The 24,231-nt window shown below is 42.0% G+C and overlaps 1 protein-coding gene across 1 annotated transcript in view; it reads right to left on the bottom strand.

Moving 5' to 3' along the window:
* Nucleotides 1-24,231, bottom strand: part of SNTB1 (syntrophin beta 1) — a 119,475-nt gene that overhangs the window by 25,311 nt on the left and 69,933 nt on the right. Inside the window, exon 3 of the mRNA XM_068933190.1 lies at nt 19,362-19,569. Within this exon, the coding sequence (XP_068789291.1) occupies nt 19,362-19,569 (208 nt within the window). The remainder of the gene's footprint in view (nt 1-19,361; nt 19,570-24,231) is intronic.

Raw genomic sequence — 24,231 nt, forward strand, 5'->3', positions numbered from 1 at the left:
ATCAAGTATCTGAAGGGGGAGTGTCAAGAGGATGAGGCCAGCCTCTTCTCCGTGGTGCCCAGCAACAGGACAAGAGGCAACGGGCAGAAACTGAACCACAGGAAGTTCCACCTAAACCTGAGAAAAAACTTCTTCACTGTGAGGGTGACAGAGCACTGGAACAGGTTGCCCAGAGAGGTAGTGGAGTCTCCTTCCCTGGAGATATTCAAAACCCGTCTGGATGTGATCCTGGGCAATGTGCTCTAGAGGACCCTGCTTGAGCAGGGAGGTTGGACTAGATGATCTCCAGAGGTCCCTTCCAACCTAAACCCTTCTGTGATTCTGTGATCAACTGGAATTTTGAACATGCTGAATATATCAGGAAAGAGTGGAAATATTTGGGAGCCTTTTTGTTAAAACAAAACCTTAAACTAGAATCTTTAATTTGCCTTATTTTGAAAAAATGATGAGAAAACACAAGCTGCTATCAAATTTGCTGAAAATTCAACAATGTGGAATCTAGACCTGTTTATTTAGATGCCTAGGTAAAGATATAAGAATACAAAGTTCCTAGATTTGTCTTTTGGATTTTTCTTCGTTTACTTATTTGCCTGGTTTACATTTTCAAAGCTATTCACGTATTTGAGGCCTTATCCTTTATTAAAATGGATGGAAACAGAATGTCTGTATGTCTGCCAAAAGAATGTCAGACCTCCACAAACTAACTAAGACACTCACAAAATATATCTGCTCTCTTGCTGGGAAAGAAAAACTTCAAAAAGTTAATTTGCATTAGAATTTGTTCATTAAAAGTCAAAAAGTTTCAATTTTGTTTTTGTTTTTGTTTTGTCCAGAAAGCTAGCTGAGCTCCAAGAGACCTCTGCCCACCAAACAGGCTTCCAGTTTGCTATACCTTGGCAGCCAATATGGAGAGCTGGGAGACCATCTGGAGACCATCACCATCCATGGGGAACCTCGGCCTCAGTGGATCCCAGAAGCGGGGATGCCAGTAAAGTTAGGAAATGAACAGTTATTGCATGTAATATTCAATTCACTATCTTTCTTTCCTTAACCAGGATAAAGTTGAGTTTCAAAATTTCAAAGCACTCTATGAAACTGAATTCTTGTTTTCCACCTGCTTTTCCATGCTGTTGTATTGTACCCGTCACAAGTAACAATGGTTCTTCCTCCCTTGCGATCAGTTTGCCAAAATCAATTCCCAAGACAAGTTTGTGCAACTTCTGCACTTTGCCCTTTTATGTTTCACAGAGCTCCATTTGGCTTGGTATTTGTTAGTTTTTTCTAAGGGATGCGTAAAGAAGACAAGTGGGATCTAATCAAAAAGCGCCATCTGCCCCACTGAAAGGCTGAGAATATCCTTTTTCTGCCTTCTAAGAAGGCTTAAGCCTGTCACTGGTTCAGAAATGTGAATCTTACAGATTTATAGAGAACGGGACTGAAAAATTACTTCAAAGATCCACTCAATGAACCCTTGCTTAAGAAAGGATATACCTTCTTTGCAAAATCTGTCTAGCCCATTTTAAAAACTCTTCCATGATGGAAATCCCACAAGCTCCCAGGTAGTTATCATAGTGGTTAACTAGTTTTACCATTAGGAAATTGTTTCTTGTGTTGGAGCATGTGCCACTGCGATCTTGAGGATATTGTGAAGGCAGGTATTACATGTTTGGGAAACAAATAGGAAACTTGTTTTTGTTCTGTAGCAAAATGTCTTCCTAAGATGGTTATTACTCTAATCCTCTCAGAAGTAATTTTAGGGGAGTGGTGGTCACAGAGGAAATAATAGGTAAGTGGGAAGAATGTAGGAGAGGAAGTTCAGAGCTAGATGGTAACTGCAGTCTGCCATTGGTTTCTACTGCTAATTAATAGCTATCACCACTATGTATCTGGTACATGAATAAATGCACACACAACCTTATTGTTGCAAAAATAAATGACAAGGAGCTTTAATGGGTAACCAGTATTACCAGCTCTAGTCAGCCAAAGCTCCCATGAAGATGCTAGGTGGCTTGAAAACCAGAGGCTGAGCTTTACTTGACGTCTAAAATACATTTTGAATTCTTACTGATCAATTTTATTTTTTTTTACTGCTGAACTGCCATACTTGCAAGTCTAGGAATCCCACAATGAAAATGAGAGCTCTTGATTTCAGAAGATGGCAGGAAAAGAAATATCCCCAAAGTAAAAAGGCTCATCATAAGCTACAAGGGTTGTACCTACGGTCAGGACGTGGGCTGCTACTTCTCATTCAAATGACATTCCCTCCAGGGAGATTTTGGGGAACTGCCCTATGACACAGTCAGCCTGGAGTATGCCATGGATGGAATCCACACCACGAGTTCCTGCAGCACCTACAGCTGTGGCCAGAGACAGCACATCCACAGACCTGGTACTCCTCATATCACAGGATCTGACAAGATCACAGCCCAGAGGGTTATGGCAACAACTCTTCTAATTAATCTATTATCCACGACAAAAATGTAGCAAATATTGAAGGGCATGTGTTAATAGGAACTATGAATATTCAACACAGTCATCTGAGCAAGCCAAACATAAAGAACCTTCCACTTGGCAGGTATCTATGCTGAGTTTTAAATTAGTCACTAGACCAAATGGATTTAGTGCTGGGCCATGTTGCTTCATCTAGTTTACTAGAAGATATGCAACTAGTGCCATCAATCTACAACCCAAACCCTACAAATTTCAGCAAATTGTATGCTATAAACTACACAATTTTGAAAGCTAATACTCTTTATCTGTTTTTAATCCTCAGTTTTCATAGTTTTACTATAACCATAGCATTTAATTACTCAAAGGACAATTCTACTGAGAACTGAACATTTCTCCAGAAGAAGTACTTTCGGGGAATAAAGTGAAGTCAATTTCCAGAGCTCACATAAATAGGTTACATCCTGGGGCTCAGATGACGAACTAAGGTTTCAGATTTAAGAATCACCCTTAAAATATTCATATCTCTTTACAAACAAGTCACATACGCAAAGTGAGATGCTTTTTGGCATGAGAGATATACGATTTTATCATCCAACCGATTTCATCAATGGAAGAATCCTCCCTGCTGTGGTTTAATAAATCACTCTAGCTCGCAAGTGCCAGTCATTTACAGTAAGAACTAGCTTAGAGTAACAACACTAAAAGCAAGTGTGGACCTAGTATGACTTTTGCAGCTACTTCAAAGTAGATAGGACCAGCATATGTGAAAATGACCAAAGTCATTACCCCTAATTCTACTCTCTGTGTTAGAAAGGTATTTGCACTGAAATCACTGAGAAATGTTACAAATTATTTCTTCCATTTTTATTCCTATGACGAAGATAAGTCCCTTTTCGAGCTCTCTGTTTCAGTCTTTACTGGCCTAAACATCTTCTTACAGATACTGCTATAAAAATCGGAAGCAATTCAGTTGAATATAGAATAGAGTAAAAAACTGTGCAAAAAGAAAACTAGAAACTATTTGCCTCACTGACATTGTCATTTGCTAATATTCATATAATCCGTTTCAGAAGTACGGTAAAGAGAACTGGATATCATACCAGGGCTTTCATAACAAAATTCTTGGATTTCTAAATATGATGTTTTCCATTAGATTTTTTTATTTCCTCAGCCATATGGAAAATAGTCAGGCACCATTAACTATTTGTCAGAAAACAGTATATTAATTAACACCATTCTGTGAGAATGAGCTGAAAATCACGTTCTTCACTTGCTAGAAAGCTTCCATTTCTGTCTCATGTTTTTCTTCAGGACTAAACATAGCTACAGATACACTACTTGACATAACTGACCAAGGGGAAAAAAAAGAACAACTGCTGTAGAGATTTTTCAGAAACAGCAGCCAACGAGATTTTCTAAAGATAGGTAGGAGGTCAGAAGGGCTTCACCTTTTCATCTTGTAAAAATTCTTTACTGACAGATCTTTGATTAAACTGGGCAGAAATAGACTAAATCCCAATTAAGACATTCATATTTGTGGCAAGGCTTGAAAGAGAAAAAGTGAGGGGGGAGAGTAACTTACAGCATTTTCTAGGCTTAACCTTAAAAATATAGGACCTGACTTCAATTAAATTTATATCCATTTGATTCTATTGACGTCAATGGATTTGCTCCTAAATTATGCCAGATGGAAATCAGGTTAGCTACTACCACATTTTCATGCATATAAGCAGCATATCTTTAAAAGTACCAGTTAGTCAAAAGTACATCCTTGGACAACATGCATCCTCAGAAAATCCAGGTAAAATCAGAGGAAGGGACAATCGGTGACAGGGAATTTTAACACAGACTTACGAAGGGAAGGTTGTTAGGAAAAGGGGAGATGTGGAGGAAGCTTCCTTTCATATTATCTGCGCATAACCCTCACTGCTGCTGAATCCAAACGGTTCTGGGCTGTAAAGAGATGATAACCTCTGGCACTAGCACATGACAACATGGTGGCTATTCGCTTCCCTCGTTTAAAACAAAAAACCAGTGTGTGATCTATGTTACCTTTGAGACTGGTACTTCTACGTTTCCTTTTTTAGCAGAGCAGCCTGCAATGCTCCTGCTGCCAAAACTTTTATATTCGACCCCGTTTACAGATCCGTTCAGGGTTACAGGTGCAGAACGGTTATTGGTTAGAGGCTGGTTTCTCGTAACTGGTGTTCATTGGGTTGGATGCGATCCTATAACCACTTCCCATTCCTCCTGCTTATGCTTGCAAATATCTGAGCAGCTGTTTAAAGCTATTTGAATGGGGTAGAGACTGCACTTTTACTCAGCACTTCCCCAGGCTAATGGAAACTGATGATGTACGTGGCCTTTGATGAGCGCAAACAGCCCGTTTCCAGTCTGAAGCGAAAGAACACAGAGAAGCTAAAATTCCTTCGAGGTCTACTCACAGCTGTGAGAATTAATCTTATAAGGTTACAAAAGGTTCAGAGAGAGCTGGTCTCAGTCTTTCTGACTGGTGGGCTTTCAACACATTCCAGTCCCCTCAACAATGTGTTCACTTGTCTGCACTCAACAGCCCACGCATGGGGGTCTGTGGGCTGCTTCTTCCCCTGCTGTCCTCCCACTGGCTCCCATTACCCTCAGCTGCCCAAGCTCTCTCCTGATGCTGCCCCACAAATGCCGTAGCAGAAACGCAACGTTTGTCGCCTGGCTCCATATGCGTTCCTTCTTTTACCTTGCCTACTCAGATGGTCAGATTTTCGAGCACGGTCTCTTCTTCTTATTATTGTTTATGCAGCAATCCAGCCCAATGGCATTCCAGGTTTGGCTGGTTCCTATGCCCTCTTATATTAACGTGGCTAGTTCTGTTATTAACGTGTTACGTTATTAACCACAACAAACACCACCAAAATCAGTGTTGCGACTCGTGAAACAACAAAGCAAGAGCCCAGTAATAAGTTGGTTCTTCCTCAATAACCAACTCTCCCAAAAACCACAAAAGCTGTGGACCTGCAGACAAAATGTGGCATAAGAAGATTCCCCAACAATCACGTGCAGCTACGCAATCCCTCTCCATGCTACACTTCCTTTGCGGTATGTCCGCTACCAACAGCCTCTTCCATCTCTTCCAATTGCCTTTGCCCTGTTAATGTATGACTGCAGTTTTGGGCACGCAAATTTAAATCTCAGTTTTGAAACTTTTCTTAATGTATCCTTTAACCTTATGACTCAGGGATGCAAGGGACAGATAAAGATAAACAGATAAAGGAAAGATAAAGCGTTTTTAATGGGAATGAACACGTGTGTGCATTTAAACCTAAGGTACTAAGGTCCTGAAGGGCACTGCAGGAAGCCTTGCATATGGGATGAGACAGAATAGCATACTTTTATTTTCAAATTAATATACAAGCTTTTCTCTCCATAAACAAACGGGTAAGTTTCTCTCTCAATAGACGCTTTCTCTACAAAGTGAATTTTTTAGACTCTTTTCCATAAACGTCACTGACGTTTCTAGTACAAAACCCACAAAAATGGCTATTCTCATACTATGCATCAGCAGTCTACTCTGACTGGTATCTGCAACTATTTTCAGTATAAGATCAGTAAATGAATGTTTGCATGGAAGCATCTGCTCAGCAGAAACAACCCCCTTCCCCCTCTCGCCCAAATAACGTGATGTGTTCACACACAGTTTCAGGAATTGTCAATGTGGGTAACAGTCGTTAGTGCCTAGTGATTAAAAACCAGGTGTTTCCTTCCAGTAGGCTCCTCTTACCGTATGAGAACCTGAAACACAAGGAATCCAAGTGACAGCTCAGAAAATCATCAAAGTCCACTTGGCCTCAACAGTAACCACGTTAGGAACAGGAGGGCTGACCCCCCACATAAGTGCACGTTCCTCCCGATGTATGCACAAAGAAATAGGCCTGGCCATTTTGGCCACAGAGTCCATTTCTGGGCACTGATTTTAGTAAACAGGCACATCTTACAACCCGATAAACCCTTCCACAGCAGGGGGGAAAACACATGCACTTAAAAAAATGTCACCGTCTGTCTATCCAGGTCTCCAGGAAGGTTCGCAAGAGTCCTGGAGCTGGAGCTGGTAAGAACGGGTGTGTTTTGCTGAAGCGGACTGAGTATATAAGCTTGCTGACAAGAAGGCTCACTGTTCTTAACATTGTGCGATCTAAGTGCTATGGCTTTTCACCAGCTTTTTCTGATTCTTCTCGCCCCCATCTCCAACAGGTTTAATTTCTAAATCTTGTTATACCTGTGACTCTACTGCTGCATGACTTTTCTGAAAAAATAATAAGCTGCACGTCAGTCAAAAACTGGTAGTGTGAGTGGGTTACAAGAGAAAAATACTTAATGCTGTGCAGAAATAGCCATGACGCCAGGTGACATTTCAGCATGACCTGCTCTAAAACGGACTGCATAGCTTTCCATGGATCCTATTCTGTGGTTATTTCTAAAGATTGTTTACCACGTCTCTGCTTAAATTGCATTACTTCTGTGCGCTGTGCAAAAAATCTGATGCCACTGCAACAGGTTCTGCAATGAGTTCAGGTATGTGAAAGCAATACCCAATTTCTTTACAGCTATGCATGTCTGACGGGATACGTGCCCAATGTCTCACATGTGAGTGTGAGGCCACTGCACGTCCCTTACGACCAACTTCTCCATGATGTGGTAAAGAGGAATGTGCCGCCTCCTGATGGGTAGCTCTACCAGGAACAATGCAAGTATAGGACAACTCTTCATGCGGCTAGAAAGCCTTATGCTTCCAGAAGATCCTATTTTGGATTCTCCTATGAACTGACTCCTCATTCTCAGGTTGCCCTGATACAGAAGCTTGTGCTCTACAGAGAGCTGGCTAGTCATATCACGCTGTTTTTTCGGTCTTGCACCCAAAGTTTAGTGTGAATATCCAAGACTGCATGTCTGTGTACTTTGGGTTTTTCCGCTTGATTTCATTTGATTTTCTATTTCAGGTAGTAACAGTCTTTCAGCATTATTGATCAGTTTTCATAATGTAAAGAAGAGGACATAAAACTGTGTGTGACCTGTGGATATCGCATTTATTCTGCTTTTGCTTCTCCCTCTCCTGCAGCTGCCTGTATAGGGCTTATATTAAACCTGAACATTTTGCTTTCTTGTATTATCATTGTGCAATTCTTCCTTCCTTTCCTAATCCTTAAAGTGAGGAAAGTGGCAGGGAGAAGGATATTGTGCCTGTCGGGATTTTTGTCCATCTCTCCATGAGGATGATTAGCAAGCTACTGCCTAATAGGCTAAATCCTGCAGCTCGAACCCTGCAAGCTTGGCATCACAAGAGTCACAGCTGGGCTGTGTGGGAATCCAAATTAGCATGGCCCTGTCCTGCTCCAGAACAGACAAGCCCCAAATAAGGCACAGAGGACTGAATCTTCTGTTAGAGGACCCTTATCTTCAAAATTTATCACTAATTGTAGGAATGTGTCAGGTTTAAGGCAATTCCTCTGATTTTTATGGTCGCTCCCTAGATATACATTTGTAAAATGAGATTAAAATTTGGCCCTTTAATTGAAGCGTTACTTTCATAAGTGAACAGAAACATCAGCTTTCAAAACTAGTGATGCTGACTGTTTCTGCTAATTCAGCAGTTGGTCGTAGAAACTTTTACCTGTGAGGACAGACGATCTTCCTTGCTGAGGTATTTCTAAAAAAGGTCTCACGCGGATACTAATCCAAAAAATATAGCATTGCTCTGGCATTCTGTGAAACGCCGAGACAGATAATCACTGCACAGTGATCTGCGCGACAAGGTTAAATCTAATGTTATTCAATGGCTGTTCCCCAAAGTAGATTCCCTTTTGGTAGTAAAATCATTACATTACTGTTTAAACATTCAGGCTTTCCTCTCTATTTCACAGTCCATAAAGCACCTTTATGATGCTGAGATTTTTTTTTTCAAATAGACAGAAGATGGTTTGTTTTTCCTGCTTTGATTAAATCCTATATCCCACAAGCAGTGAACCTGTGATACTCCACTACAGTTTTTAATTGTCTGCTTCTATTAAGATGCCAGCACTGTATGTCTTTTCTGAAGCCCCAGTGTGATTTTGCTACGTGCCTGGCATTAGCTCTGTCAGGTCTGAGGTTAATGTGTACACCGTACAACTCATTAGCTGTGCATTACTATCAGAGCCAAAAATCAACATGATTGATCCAACAATATATTTGGGCTCGGGACTGGGACTCAAATGAGGTCTTACCAAACGCAAAGGTCAGCAACTTGGCACAAAATCTGCTGTGCGCAGAGAAAGCTTTTCTTTCAAACTATTCATCAGGGAAGGTACGAATGACAACTAATATGGGCCTCATTAAAAACAAGAGGAGGAAACCCCTTGGAGAGGGCAAGGAGGCTCCCTCACTGTCAATTTGTTTTTTCAGTCCTTTGCTAAAGCTTTTATTTATGTTTCAGTAAAGACAAGGTAGAGCTCAAAGGTAGCTATGGGCTTTGGGGTTTAGAAGACTGGTTAGACTAATTATCTTGATGTGCGCCCTCAATTATTGTCCAGTTAAGCAGAGAGGATAACTCTGCAGACAGAAATAAATCTTCAGATCTGAAAGATCTGGGGGAAGGAAATGAAAAAAAAAATTTTTTTATCAGCAGTATTATTTCTTTTAGTTAAAACTCCAGTGTCAAAACATTTTCTGTCTTAAAATAACTAAAACAAAACAGACACTAGCAAAAGAGTGGGAGAGAGAGGAAGAATGCTACAAGAGACCTTTCCAACTCATGGATTTGTTTTAAGTACAGTTCTTAGGAGGATTTAACTCATAACTCGAGTGTTCTTGCCACAGTCAGGCCCTGAAAACAGTACTTCAAAATATGCCATTTTTGCATATGGCACCCTCACGTTCTTTTCTTCCTCAGTAACCAAGACTGTTGAAAACGCTATTGATACAACAATTAGGCTGTAAAAGAAATACTTTTCTGCAGTCTCCAGAGTTGCTGTGTTGCAATATAATTGTCTAACAGCACATTTTTGTTAGGGCTGTCATGGTATCGTGGGCGTAATTTTATTTTTACAGAATATGATAATAAGGTAAAAGGCTGGCGTTAATAGTCTTAGAAGCCTCTTACAAAACCCGCGGTTGAGGATTGAAATTGGACTGCATTTGTAGAGTTTGCACTGAGTAAATATCTTGCCACAGTGAAAACTATAGTGCATGCAACTTTCCCCCCGCTACTATTTTTTTTAAACTCTCCTATTCTTCCAAAGGTCAATCCCTATTTTCAACAGAGAACTTAGATTCCTTTCAAGGTATTTTTAGAAAATCTATGCTTATTTTTTTTTCTGTTAATGCTTGTTTGGCAAAACAGGATACAAAGCATATTGCTCCTGCTTTTGCCAACAGTGATATTCAGCTGTTCTGCAATATTCCTCAAACATTAACTAGCTAATCTGTCCTAAGATCACTCGTGAGCAGGGACAACATACCTCTGACTGGAAGCTGAGCGGGACAGCAGGATGCGGCAGCACTATACAGTAACACAAGGGAAAAAGCAAATGTTTTCCTCAGAATTAGGGCATTTTTACTAGGAATGGCTCCACTTTTGCCAGGAGTTTTCTCAGCTGGAAACAGCTAAGGGTGACGGCGAGGGGAAGGGCTGCAGGGGAGAGGGAATATTTCTTTTTTACAGCCTGTTCTGCTGCTTGCTAATCTATTTATTCATGCCATTAATCAAAAAGCTGAAACGGGTGCCGTGTTTCATTAGAAATAAAACCAGACGACTCGGGGGACAGGAATTCATGTCGGGCAGAGCCTGAAGGTCCAGGTGGCCCTAGCAGAGCCTTCTCCCTGCAGGTGGACACACCAAACACACCTCTGATTCTCAGCGTAGGTGCTGCTAGAAGACAGACGACAGCAGCAAATGGGAACAAGGTCATTTAGAATTGAGAAAATTCAACTGGAACTTAATGGCTGACAACAGATCTTGCCCGTGCACTGTGTCCCGGCAGAAGGAGGAGGGAGGGCTTTCCCTTGCCCCGCAGCTTGGCTCCCTGCCTGCCGTGGTCCCTGCTCGGTCGCCAGGAAAGCTGTCTCCCCTCCGGCACCCACGGGACATGGCAGCGGCGCTTTTGCGGTCGGTCCAACTCCCCCTCCTTCCAGGCAGACCCCGGCCTCAGCGTGCAACTACCCCAATGCACCTGGAAACCACTTGAAACTGGGGCAATTCCAACCTCTGCCAAAACCAGGAGATCGAGGCAGAGACCCACTCTGAGGCTAAATCTACCTCTGGGAAAAAGCAATAGGAATGGAAAAATGCTAAGTCTGTCAAAGCGTTAACTCTCCAACTACGTGCCTCAGAGTTTTAATGCGAAATCTGTTGATTTTTCCAGGAGGGACATTCCTTTCCTTCCAGACTTCTTAAATGTAGCCAATAAGCAGAAAAATCCAAACAAATAAACAAACAGAAATAGTACAAAGGTAGTCCAGGCCGTCCACGTGCACTGGGACGAACCACCATGTGGGAAGGCCCAGCACGATAAAGCACAGGGAAGGCAAAACAATGCCTTTCTCAGTCCCCATCTTGTCCTAGTGACACATATTAGCAGTAAATCAGCCCTGGGGACTAGGATTAATTCTGTTTGCCTTGTACAACCAAGGGTCCGCGGGGAGCTGTCGGTCCACAGCACTGCTCAGCTCAGCGCGGCGGAGAGGGGCAACGCTCAGGGCTCCCCTACCGTGCGGGCAGTCTGCGTTTGCTTTCTCCTCCATTTTGGAGGAGTTTCCCCAAAGCTAGTTTGCCCCTCGATGTCAGGTCTCTTTGGTCAGCTCAGCGTCAGCTTGCTGTGGTTTACTGCCTGATCACGAGTGCCTGCTGCAAGCAAGGGGCAGAAACACAACAGGGCAGGAGGACACCAGCCCTGAGGTTGGCCCTTGAAGTGTTTAAAATCACTGTGGACCAGCACCCTCCGGTCCCCACTGAATGGCATGGCCACGTGCTCGCTCAGGAGAGGTCTTTGCTTCTTTAGGCAGCATGTTTTTTACGAAGGGAAGGCTGCTGTTGCATTTTAATCACGTTTGGAAACCAAGGAGCATCACTGTCTCCATCCCCTCCACTGCGGTATTTACTTTCAGAGTGAGAGAAAAAAGGAGGTCTTTCACCTGCTTCTGAAGGAAGAGGATCAAAGCCTTCCTTCACATCACACCTATATACGTCTCCGGCTTTTTTCCAACTGACCACGAATGGAAATCTGTTCAAAAACAGGCTTTCAAAGCTGGGGAGCTCCAAAAGGCAAGGCAACCTGGTACATGCACGAAGGCAGGATCTGCTCTTCTGGGCAGATCCTCCTTCACTTGCTAAGGTGACAAGAAACACCAAAATCGCCACAGGGAAGTCCCTCGTCCAGTAACACCTAGCCCGATAGTTCAGGTCTGCGTTACATAGAAGATCCGGCTAGGCATGCAGGCCAGGGCAGCCGGCGGGGACGAGCGGGGGCGCAGCCCGAACCTCCTGCTACGTGCGGCCATCAGGAGGACAGCCACAAAGGAACTCACAGAAACAGCTCCTATGCCCCAGGGAGGCAGAGAAAAACCCTCATTTCCTTTTGGCACTCCTTTTCCCAAGCTATACACCCTCGTTTCCTCTCTCAGAGCCTGGTGGCCTCTGCTAGCGAGCCATCTGCAGAGCTGCTTCTCGCAGCGGGCCTGGAGGCCGCCAGCTGGAGCCCTGCTTTGGCTCCGTGTCCCTCCTCCGTCCGCGCGGGCCCGCGCGGGAGAGCGCAGTTACGCGCCAGGGCTCACAGTTCCTCCGGATATAGGACGGGAAATACTAAATAAAACTTCGCAGCAGTATGGAGTAAAAAAGCAACTCTCCACCTTTCTACTCATTCTGGGAGTTCAAGTAGGCAGTGATAGCAACATGCTGTGTTTTATGAAAAAAATGAAGCTGAGTGTTTTTAAGTCAGTTACATTAAAACTTAGGGAGAAGGAGAACAGGCAGAGTGAAATTATCTCTCCTGGAATTTGGCCAGAGTTTTGGGACTAATGCAAGCCTTGTGAAAAGGGTTATGAGACGTGTAGGGCCCGATTTTACGCTTCAGTTCAAATTTTGTAAGAATAATTTTACAAATTAAGCTATTCAGCAGTGCTCCATAATTATCTGATTAGAGTACCCTTTTTTTTTTAAATTAAACTGTGTTGCAAAAGTATAGACTAACTTTCAAGCTCACGTCTTTCAGACTCACTTCTTCCATTTACCCTCATACTCCTACAATTTTTCATGATTTATCACCCCAATCTTTACAGTTATTTTTCTGTCCAATCCCCTATGTGGAGCACTTCTGCTTGACTTAAATTTATTGTTTGCTTGGCTGTCACTGGCATGGGAAGAAATAATGTGCACTATGGGAAAATCCTAGCAGTATGGTGAATGAAATGGTTATTTTAAGTCAGAGTTTTCTTAATATATCCATCTACTGGATGCATTTGAAGCAACAAAAGAACCGATGTTTCTGACATATTTGATCAGTGTTGATAAAAACAGCCTATGGAGGAACCTTACTGAAGCTGGGAGAGGAAATTACTCTCTTTATGCTAGTTCAGGTTTACGTCTTTCCTAAGAACAGGCTGATCGTTATCCCAGATAATGAAGACTGTTAATGCAATTAACTGTTGTGGTGTTTTACAAAACAAACAAATAAGTTCTGGAATTAATGAGATGCAAGGCCAAGCGGCACAGGACTAAGCAGGACTCATCGCTTTTTACTTAAGTGTTTCAAAGTAAATAATTAGCCAGGATTTACAAGTGCAATTTCTAATTTAGGACACACAGAAGATTTTCCCATTTAATGTATAAGAAGTCTCCAAAAGGTCAGGTTAATTTTAAGATTACTGTCATCTATATATTATCACTCTGAAAAGTCAAATGCTTTGCTAACCTCGCAGAACAGGAGGCCTGGACCAAATTACTTTACTTTTCTTCCTGGGCCTTATAAGTTAGATAGTGGTAAGACTCACTACCTTGAGGGCATATTACTTCTCCCTGTTAATATTTCAAAAAGATATATTAAAAAAAACAACAACAAAGAAACACACAGATGATTATTAAAACAAACAGAGACTGAAAGAAGAAAAAGAAAGCTGTAGAGACTAGAAATTGCAGTGAAGACCATGCTAGGCAAATCTAATTTACTTGCAGAGAAATTAGGTATTTGAATAATAGCTTTCATAGCAAATGCTAATGCACCTAGCAGGCCATTTATCTGGTTAAACTATACACTTATTTGCTGTAGGGGTTAAGACATTGCGCAGCCTGAAGTTCACTTAAGTTTCAAACATGCACAAGTAGTTTCCAGGGTCACGGCAAAGAAGTGGGAATTAGTGCAACAGGGATTTTATTTCTGAATATGCCACTGGTTCAGCTTGTGCAGCCTGATGAGCTGGCTAACACCATCGAAGAGTTATATGCTGCCTAAAGAGGCAGTCCGTTTCCCCATCCCTGCACCTTTGCCACATGCTCCCACTGCTTCTCTTGCACTGGAATCTGCATTTGTCAAAAAACCTGCAGAAAAACCTGCAGAGAACTAACAGAAAAAGTAATGTGTTTTCTGCCAGTGTCACTCCGTGCCGAGCACTGACCACGGCTGCAGTGGGAGAGCCGTGAGAGGCGGGGGGCCGCCAGCAGCCCCAAGCCAGAACCGCTCCAGCTGCCACGTAACCCGTTTGTAACAGCCTGCTCTGCTTCCTCACTGTGTCACAGGAACGTAGCTAAAGCCAAATTTCAGAGCTGATGATGTTAAATAAAGTCCAAATGTTTTAACTACCTGATGGGTTGGTGTTTTCTACAAAGATGTTTTCAGCCTGCTGCTTTAAGTCTGTTCTAGGAATTCAGAAATTATAAAAAATTTTAAAACCAAAGCTCTCTTCTCGTCTTTGAAAACCCGAACGTGGTATCTGTCATCAGAATAACAATGCAGCTCTGCTGCTGTCTACTCGTTTTGCAAACCAATGAACTTTCTTGCAAAGGAAATGGTAAAGAAAAAGTCTTCATTTTATATTGGGAAAAAAAAGACTGAGCTAAACTTTCGTGTCATTTGACTAAATCTTGTTTGCACAGCTTGCACGTCTCACAATCTTACGGTTATTGCTCACTCTTCAGAATTAGAGAGAGAGAGAGAGCAGTAAGATAAATATAATACTGCAATACAGAGCTCGATATGGAAGGAGATTGTTCTGCTATGACATGTCGCACACTTCAGTTCTAATACAATGATATGTTATCTAAGGGTGGAGGAGACTGAACAGCCTATAATATGTTAACACACTTTTCATTTCAGAGATAGTGTCACAAGCTGAAAAAAACACCCGATTCACCATGCCAGTTCAGTTATTTCTCTCCCAATATCAGGTATTTTCTCCATTCTGACCTACACATCAGATTTCTGAGAGAAATAATGCATCTGCCCCGAGCATGCAGAGCTGTGTGAACACGGGCAAAATGCTGGAGCTAAGATCTAGTGAGAAAAGTCAAGAGAAAAATTTTTCTGCAGTTCCAAGTATTAACATTATAAAAGACAGCTTGCAGCCACTCCTATTTTTAAGTTTCTCAAGGGAGCCTTGAGACCATTTCTAACAAACCCACTGTCTGTTAAGACATTTGACATTCAGAAAGCAGAACGTTCTCTGGCTGCAGAAGAGCTTCTTCATGTAGCCAAGTCTACCTTTACAGTTTCACTGGCACAGGGAGCACAGTTAGAGCCACAGAGCTAGGAGGTTTTTTTCCTTTTTTTTTTTAAATGACCTAGCTACAGCATTGATGCCTCACTACAGATTCAGCTACTCCTTGAACAAGTAATGCTTTTGCTTCTATGGCCAATCACTCCGCTGAGCAGGAAAAAAGCTACCTCTGCAGAAAGACTTTTGCCAGAACACCTTTTTGTGTTTGCCTGAAGGAAGTAAAAATACAGATAAGGCTTTTTGCAATAATGCCTTGCTCAGGTGGAACAGACATACAAAGTGATAAAAATAAACTACCATTTTCTAAACGTTTTAGCCTGCTAGTGCAAGAACAAAATTTTCTCCTTGTGAAAAAACTCGGCAGCACGTGGGTAAGTGTGACGAGAAAAGCAGAAATGCCTATTTCAGCTCCCCTATAATCCACTGCCTGGGCAGAGCTATAGCAGAGGGGAGAAAAGGGAGGTGGAAAACTAATTTCTGAAAGGATTGAAAGGATTTCTAGAGAGAAGGACAGTTAACGTGTACATGGAAGAGTTCCTCAATTAGGATTACATTATTAACTTCCTTTTTGTATTAGGTCACTGGAAGTGTCTTTACAGGGAGCATTAAAAAAAACGAAAGTTCTGGAAAAATTAAAACCCACATGGAGCTGTTCCCTCCTGCTTCGCACACTTGTTAATCCTACCAGTCTTGCTGAAGTGAAAAGAGGAGTATTAGAAAGAAAGATAAGGTTATGGGGAGCACACACACTTCCTTACAAACTGGCACTTAACATTTGTGTTAGTAAGTGAAAAGCGTTAGGACACTGGTGACTAACGCAACTCCCTACTCCTTGGCCAGCTTCAGAAACTCTCCCCACAGGGGTCAAGGTCTGGGCAAGGTTAGTGTCTTAATAAAACAGGGAGTTCGGCATCTCTAATGACTGCTTCCGGCTGTTTTCCTCCTTACCTATAATGATTCCCCTGCGAGTAGTTCTGCTTTCTTAAAGCCAAGCACAGCTCGTGGCTGCGGTGCTTGACCTGCCAAAGGATGACCCATTTGTGCACACCATGGCCAAAGCGAGGGGCCTCCCAAGGTGGACCTGCCCAGCGGAGGAGGCTTCATGCTCAGCACCGCTATTTAAGGGAAGAATTCCGTACGTGGAAGAATCCTGCCAGCGCACAATTACATACTACCTTAGATAACCTACTATTTATTTTAACGTTACCCACCTGAGAGAGACTCAGCTAATGAACCTTTTTTTATAGAAATATAAAGGTTGAAGCTGAGAGCTAAGTTTAGAGCAGAGACATATAAAAAAATCTCAAACCAGGAAATACTTTAATGAAAGCAGGGAGTAATCACAGCAAATTACAGTGAAATTTCTATGGGATTACATTTTGCATTCCCAAACAACCAAAAGGATTCATCACAGTTAATGTCATTCCATTTTGCTGAGAATTCACCATAAGGTTAAGCTACATAAGTAACACAACGTGATGCAATAAAAGCTGTCTTAAAAGTTACAGTCAAAGAGGCTTTTCAAAACGGAGTTTAGATTTCTTCCCACTGCAGTCCATGGAAAAATGACAAGATATGCCACAAAAAGCCATAGAGAAAACATTATTAATAATATTAGGAGGAGTAGAAGCCAGATGCTTTATTTTATTGCTGTTAATAACGAGGTCCATTCCCCCATGGATTTACTTTCTAAGCTCTAGAAATTAGAAATCAACCAGCAGTGGATGTGGTAAGAAAATTCACTCCTGGAGAAGAAAACTGGTATTTCTGGTGTACTTCCAAAAATCACCATAGAATTTAATTTCTCCCCATTGCAGGTTTTGCAGGAGGAGCTGTGTTAAGGGGAGCATCTAGGAAACACACTGTGGCCAGCACCTAGTCTTGCACCTCCCTCTCTTACCATGCAAGTTAGCTTTCTCACAGGTAGGATTTACAGCCCACTTTCCAGGAATAAAATAAAACAATGTAACGTAGGTTTTTACCATATGTAGTGATGTTCTTCACTTTTAACCAGGTCTCCAAAATAAGAAGCTGGGAACTTTTGACCTCACTCCACTACTATTGCAGAGCTCTGGATGGTTAGTTTAGTGAGGAAAACATGTTGACTTTTCAGTTACAATGTCACTGCAAATCTCTCAAGGCTAATTCTTGATGACAGACTTTTTAAATACCCTAGAACATGCACAGAACCACAGCTTGGCCCTATTAAAGGCAACACAAGTTTTACCACTAAATTCAACAAGAATGTGAGCTGGTCCATAATGAACAGCAGGAAGTAAGATCTCAGCCCATAAGGCAAAAAGAAGGGGGGGAAGAAGTGTGTGAACTGCACATTAAGTAGCAACTGCCCTGAAGAGGGTGGGTTAAGGGTACATCCCTCTCCGGATGAAGAAATACTACTTTCAATACTATGAAAATAGCAAACCATCATAGTTTTAAAACAAGGTATATTTCTACAAAAATTTTCACCCAAAAGAATCAATTCAGCATTAACTACAGAAAACATTTGCCCATCAAAGAAAAAAAGGCTATTCTGTGCCAGCAGCACTATACAACACACTAGCTTTCCCACATTTTTGAATAGTGTTTGCTTCCATTTCTTATTTAGCTGTCCTATTTGAGGCTGTGCTGCTAAAGAACTGGACTCAATTTCACATATCTCTGTTTTCACCCCCCTACAAAGTGTTGTTTAAAAATTAAAAAAAAAAGGAAATTCACAAAAAAGAAGCATGCCATGTGTCCTCTTAAAATGATGTTAATTTATGAAGCATTAGGTATATATATGACCTGCTACAATATATTAACCCTTTTAGAGGAGAGAATTTTGAAAGAGAAAATACCAGTTATATTCAGCTTTTCAAAAGTTTATGTAAATGCATACAAAAAGGAAAGCAAGACTAAGGACCCTCTTGCTGTCCAGTATAACACCGCTAAAACGTACTCAGGTTTTGGCGTTTTAAGCAATAGCTGAGATTGTTCCCCTCAATTTCGCACTCTCTACAGGACTATGCCACAGGTTTCTGCTGTTTTTCCCACTCCGTAAGCTTGGATGGAGGGGCTGGAAAATTTATAAAATATATCTGAAAAGTTTTGCAACCTTCACCTCACTAGAAGGAAGGTGCACCTGACCCACATCTTACTGACAAGCAACAGTGCATCCTTTTAAAGGATGCTAGACGGAAATATGAGAGCCTGTGGCGACAAAATCCCAAACAAAGCTAAAGGGTACAATATGCCTTGCAGGATAACTGTAGTCTGCCTTACGCATCTTTGCTGGATGCACAGGTTGAGAGGATAGTGTATACACAGCGGGCATTTATCCTGGACTTGTAGGCACCCAGCTCAAGAGGTAGAGGTGGTCTGAATAACCACCCAGGCAATATCTGGGTGGGTGGTATTTCTAGGCACAATACCAGTGCTGTTACAGGAGCCAATCTATGCATATCAGGTGGCACAGACCTGAAAACCAGTTCTAGGAGCACTGATTCCAACCAAATCATCTCATACTGATACTGTGTATTCTTGGGTCCACTTTCCATAGGTCACTGGTTTGCAAACTGCTTTCCACTGGCCAGTGTGGCGTCAAAATATTTTGAAACTCAGACTGTGCAAGATGAGGGGGAAAGCTGCAACCACGTGCTCAGCTGGGGGATCTGCCTTCTAGGAGGATGCCCCTGACGCAGTGTTGCATTTAAGCAGCACGCTCCCCCAGCGCAGCGGGGAGAACAGCCTCACGCACCAGCCCGTGCCCAGCTCTTGCGGGTGGACACAGCAGCCTGCTGGACCGCACATTAAGCAAACGGTTACTCAAGAGGAGCAGGAGGGAGGCTAAGGCAGACCATTTTGTATGTGTGAGCAACAAGACATCACAGCAGGGGAGCAGGAGGTTAGAGTCAGTTTTTGTGACTCATGGAAACGTGCACGCTTGACAGATCACGAGAGTTTTGATCTCCCAGGAAAGTCTTTGATAATTGATGTACAGAAGCAAAGACTCAGGGGACCTCCCAGTTATAAAAAAAAAATGCGCAAGTAATGCTCGGCATATTACGAGAGAGGTCTTCATGAAAGCTGAATCAAAAACCAGAATCTCATTAAGCCTCTACACTTTCGGTCAAGACTGAATTCAGGAACAGAGAGACAGACACAGAGTTTAGAAATGAAAACAAGAATGTTTTAGTTACCTTTTCTGCAAGCCAGCCTAGATGCCTAATCTCTCGACTTCCAGCAATCCCTGTCTTACCCAGCTGGTCTCTGACCTCTGCAATCACCCTGGGGATGAGATCATTGACACTGGAGTGGATGGCATTGAACCAGGCCTGGGCTGTAGCCGAATCCTTACTCCTTAGAACCACGGTGTGCTTGGCATCAGGTGAATGAACTTCAATAAGTCTAGAAAAATGGGGGGGGGGAAAAACATTATGTTCACTCTAGAAACTCAAATACTGTTAGGCGGCTAAATTTATTACCAAGCTTACTGTTAGAGTTAAAATGAAGGATACTAGTATGAAGACCTGCCACCAAAAACTTACCTTTACAGTGGCTGAATATAGTGAGATCCAACTGGTTATGTTTGTACTCATGTTACTGTAAAGTACTGATCCTTAAAAAGGGGATTTGCCACTGCTGATCCAACCCCACATCTAGCATGTCAACAGGAATTCCAAATAGAAAGTAATACTACTTTGAAAGATACACCGCTGTTTTTCCCAGCGGCTATCTCTTCCTCCTCAGCAGTTCCTCAAGCTTTGACCTGACAGGAGAACCACCAAAGAACAGTGAGCGTGGACAAGCTGGGGATAAGCAGCTACCTCCTTCAGCTGTATACCAAGGCATCGCCAGTTTCTCAATGTGCTTATTTTATATACACAGGCCTAAATGAAAAGCCCTAATCGTAAATAGAGAAGTTTTCCAGGGATTCCACTGTGGGTTCATTGACAACACTAAACATGAACCAGTAACCCAACTTAATGGGCCTTCTCCAGGAGTTACAAATATCCTGAATGCTCCATTTAGATCCTGTTAACAGTGGCAGCAAGAATGCGCTAACTGCAGCCATATGATGGTTGCTGGCGGGCATCTTTTATGGTTTTCTTAATCCATGCAGAGATAGATGTTTTTCCTCCAAATGCTTAATAGACCATCCTGTGGGCTTTCACCCCACCACTGTGATTCAAAAGCACAGCTGAACACAGTTTTCAGGAAAAATAATCCTGTATGTAGTGGTTATGGGAATTGTGCCAACACCTTTGCTAACAACAACAACAAAACACCCTTTTAGAGATAGTTGCAGTTATTTCAGCTCTGTTCTTAGGGAACCATTAGTTAGTGGGGCTCTGTGTGCTCTCCTACAGCTTCGTGGGCCACTTTCATTTGAACATTTGCTAAATAGCCCAATTAAATAATAGGCTGGTTTATCTTCGTGTAGTGATTGCAAAACCAAGCCCTGGTCATTGCCTATCACTCAACTCCATATCACATTAGTGCTTTTCATTATACATGTACAGTGACTTCCCCTCAGCACTGTCCACACAAATTCAATCTGAGATTTGAGGCCAACCATGTACTTGTGTATTACTGCATGATCCCTGGGACACACAATGACTCTTTTCTGTATCAGAAAAGTAATTGGTACAGTGGAATTTGTTTGGGTTGAGGTGCAAGACAATACTGTAACACAAATATTTGTTATATAATCACAAAATCCTGCAAGCTGGAGCTTAATTAACAATAAACAGTTTTTAATTAATTGATTAAAACAAGCAGAATCCAGAAGAGAATCCAGTTCAATCTGTGCAGTTCGCTAGGGCTAACAGAATTAGGACTGCTGGTCTCTTGTTTGTCCATTTTGGGAAGGGGATGTCTACACGTAGACATTGCTCTACAAATACAAGAGGTCATGATTTTCCAAACTAAGCAACTGAACAGTTCAGGGTCCTAAATCACTGTTTAGATAGTTTAAAAAGTGGGTTGATTTTTCAGAAAGTGCTGAGCTAACACGTTTCCTCAGTAACACTGCTGGAACTCAGCACTTTCGGAAAATAAGTCCCTATTTAGCTATTCCAGTAGGTACCGAGTAGTCAACTTTAGGTACTGAAGAAACAATTCTTGGTCACACTATGCAGATCTGGGGATTAAGAAAATTGTGTTTGTAGACATGCACCTTCCTAACCATATTTTTACTTTTCCTTTAACCGCGAGTAAAAGCTGTTTCCAGAGCAGTTAGTTATGATTTAGCTATTTGTGACTGATGATGATAGACATCATACATACCTACCAGACCCTTGTTCTTCTTTTGATCAGAAAATCCTGGTCTCTCAATGCCATGCAAACTTGATCTTGTATCCAGAAAACCAATGGAAATAAACTACACAGATTTGAAATACATTGTGGTAATGAGTAAAGCGTTACTTAATACATAAATAACAATTTTTGTCACGAGATCTCAAAGCATTTTACAAAGGGGGTTCAGTCACAGCATCCCCATTTCACGACTGGAAAAACACCCAGAGAGGTGAAAAGGTTGTGCATAATCCAGATGAGGCTGGGAACAAGCCAAGAATAGCACTCACTATTCTCTGCACTCTGCCTCCCATTTTAATACTTCTTTTAAAGAGAAAAAATATTTAGACAGCAGGCAGTATTGTGCCATTTTTCAAAAAGGTTAAAGCCCAGCATGGATTTGGTGAAACAATGGTGGATAAACATATACGAGAGTATTTTGCTAGTTGGGCCCTCACCAGTATGTATTTCCCTTGGTGACTGATAGCTACTTCAGTATGCCTGCAGTAGTCCTGTCCCCTAAAATAGCGAGCCTTAGACAGTTTAGACATTAATATATTTTTTTTAACTGACTCAAAACTATGGAGTGTTGTTTCAGTTTGACATCATGTAACATATTTCAACATATATGTGTTCTACTGTGATGTTAGTGTATACACTCTACTATACATGCGCACACATCGACACACACAGTGCCTTGTTTGCAAAAATATTCTTAAAATGTCATCTCTCAGTGCCTCCTCATGGGGTTATCTGGGGGCCTGCCTGTTACTCATCAAAGTTTGATGGTGATACACTAACAACCGCAAGACGACTACCTCATTCCCTTAGCTGAATGACAGGAAGATTGGGCAATATATGCTACATTTTTTAAAAGGGATTCAAAACAGGAATGAATGCTGCACTGGCAGCACTGAAACTGAACCCTGCTAGCCGCAGCGCTGCTCTAGCCTAAGAAATACGCCTGCAAGCCTCAGTCCTATGCAAGCTGCCAAGCAAGTTTCCCTCTTCGTTTAGGCAGTAAGAACCGAAGCCTACGTCCTTAACTGCCTAAGCTTTACTACTGACCTCTGTAAGATCTGGGCACTAGACCATCTTTAAGAACGTGGATTTACAGATTTCTGCTAAAGATCTAGGACTACCATCTTTGCAGTCAGGTGCGACAGAGATCCTAATGGAAACTTCCGCTGCAAACGTCCTGGAAACCTATGGGCTCCTACTGCAATCAGATGCTGAAAGCGCTATGTCCCTATAAACTCTTCCATTTTCTGCCTTTCAGCGTACGCTGCTTCGATTCACCGCTCCGTTTGGATAACGCTTTTAGCTTAACAAACAGCTGACTGACGGCATTTCCATATCTTCTGAAAAGCAAAAAATTACCAGTGACCTTAGTAAAACTCCAGCACTGGAGTAGTTCAGTGTTTCCAGCAGTTCTGCCATTGTAGCTTGGATTTGTTCCTTGGCTAAACTGACCACACCGCTTACTGTATTATGTTTATCTGCAGTTCAGTGATAAAGTTCCCTTAATTCCCCACTGAATTGAAATATTCAGGGCAATGCCACAGCTGTGTTTATTCTCACACTCCACCACAGTTATGTAAATACTGCATATGGAACTGTTTCTGATAAAGCCGGTACCAACCCAAAGGAATTATACGTTAGCTCTAGATGGCTGCCAAGATGCGTGGCATCTGTCCAGCTTGGCAATGCATATGAATGATATCACATTTTCTCAGCGATCATTTGGCAAACCTTATAATAAAAGAGTGATTTTCTCTCTCCTTCGCAACGAGTTCCACTGAACCAGGGAATATTTCCCAGCATCCTGTTTTCCACTTGTACAACACGGGGTTGACACAAAACTTGAATCCTCCCAGTGCCATAACCTTGCAAGTAAGAGACCAAAACTCACTGGGTCCAGACCCTTTATTTCACAGAGGATCACAAGTTGAAAGCAAATGTTTGACCGACCATACTCATTCCACATTTGATAAGACTTCTTTGTATGGGAGGGTTCATTATCTAAGAAACACCTTTCATCAAATCTCCGGAAAGCATTTCTCCCACCAGCTTTGGCTTAGGACCAAATCAGGCACTGATTTACACTTTGTGCCTTTTCCTGGGTCAGATTATGTATTCAGTGACTGATTAAAGTGTGGAATAAATCCCTCGAAGTTAATGATAAGCTGGAGCCAGAGTTATTCAAGACCATCACACTACTTTGATTTTGTACCGGCGTAGCCAGGAACACAAATTCTAGCACTGACTTTGCAAACTTAAAAGGCCTCAAGAGCCGAACTTCTCAGGCCGTTTCCTCCTCCAGTTGTCTGGAGACATGCACATGAAATAGTGGGAAGTGAGTTTTTCCATTTCTGAGGGTAAAAATACAGGAAACTTTCCAGTATAAGCTTGGCCCTAGGGATTTGGAGGAATACATTCAGAGGTGATATTTAAAAAGTTATAGTTGTTTATAAAATAATAATAAAAAAAAAGCTACGGTTTAATTTCATATGCAGCATCAGAGGATAAACCAGGAATAAAGTATGTCAAAATTAACTAATGGAAAATTCAGGTTTAGTTTCCAAAGAAAATATTCCATAGAGAGACTTAGGCTGTGCTGCTTTCCCAGCATACACTGAGGAAGTATCTTCACTTGAGGCACCTCAAAGCAGGTGAAAACAATTCTACAAAGCAAGCACCATTTGGTTATCAAGTGGAAGTTTTCTATGGGAAAGTCTCTCGGTCCCCGTGCTGTCACAAGGGTACCAGCTG

Source organism: Struthio camelus, chromosome 2, assembly GCF_040807025.1.
Source record: "Struthio camelus isolate bStrCam1 chromosome 2, bStrCam1.hap1, whole genome shotgun sequence".
Lineage (NCBI taxonomy): Eukaryota > Metazoa > Chordata > Aves > Struthioniformes > Struthionidae > Struthio > Struthio camelus.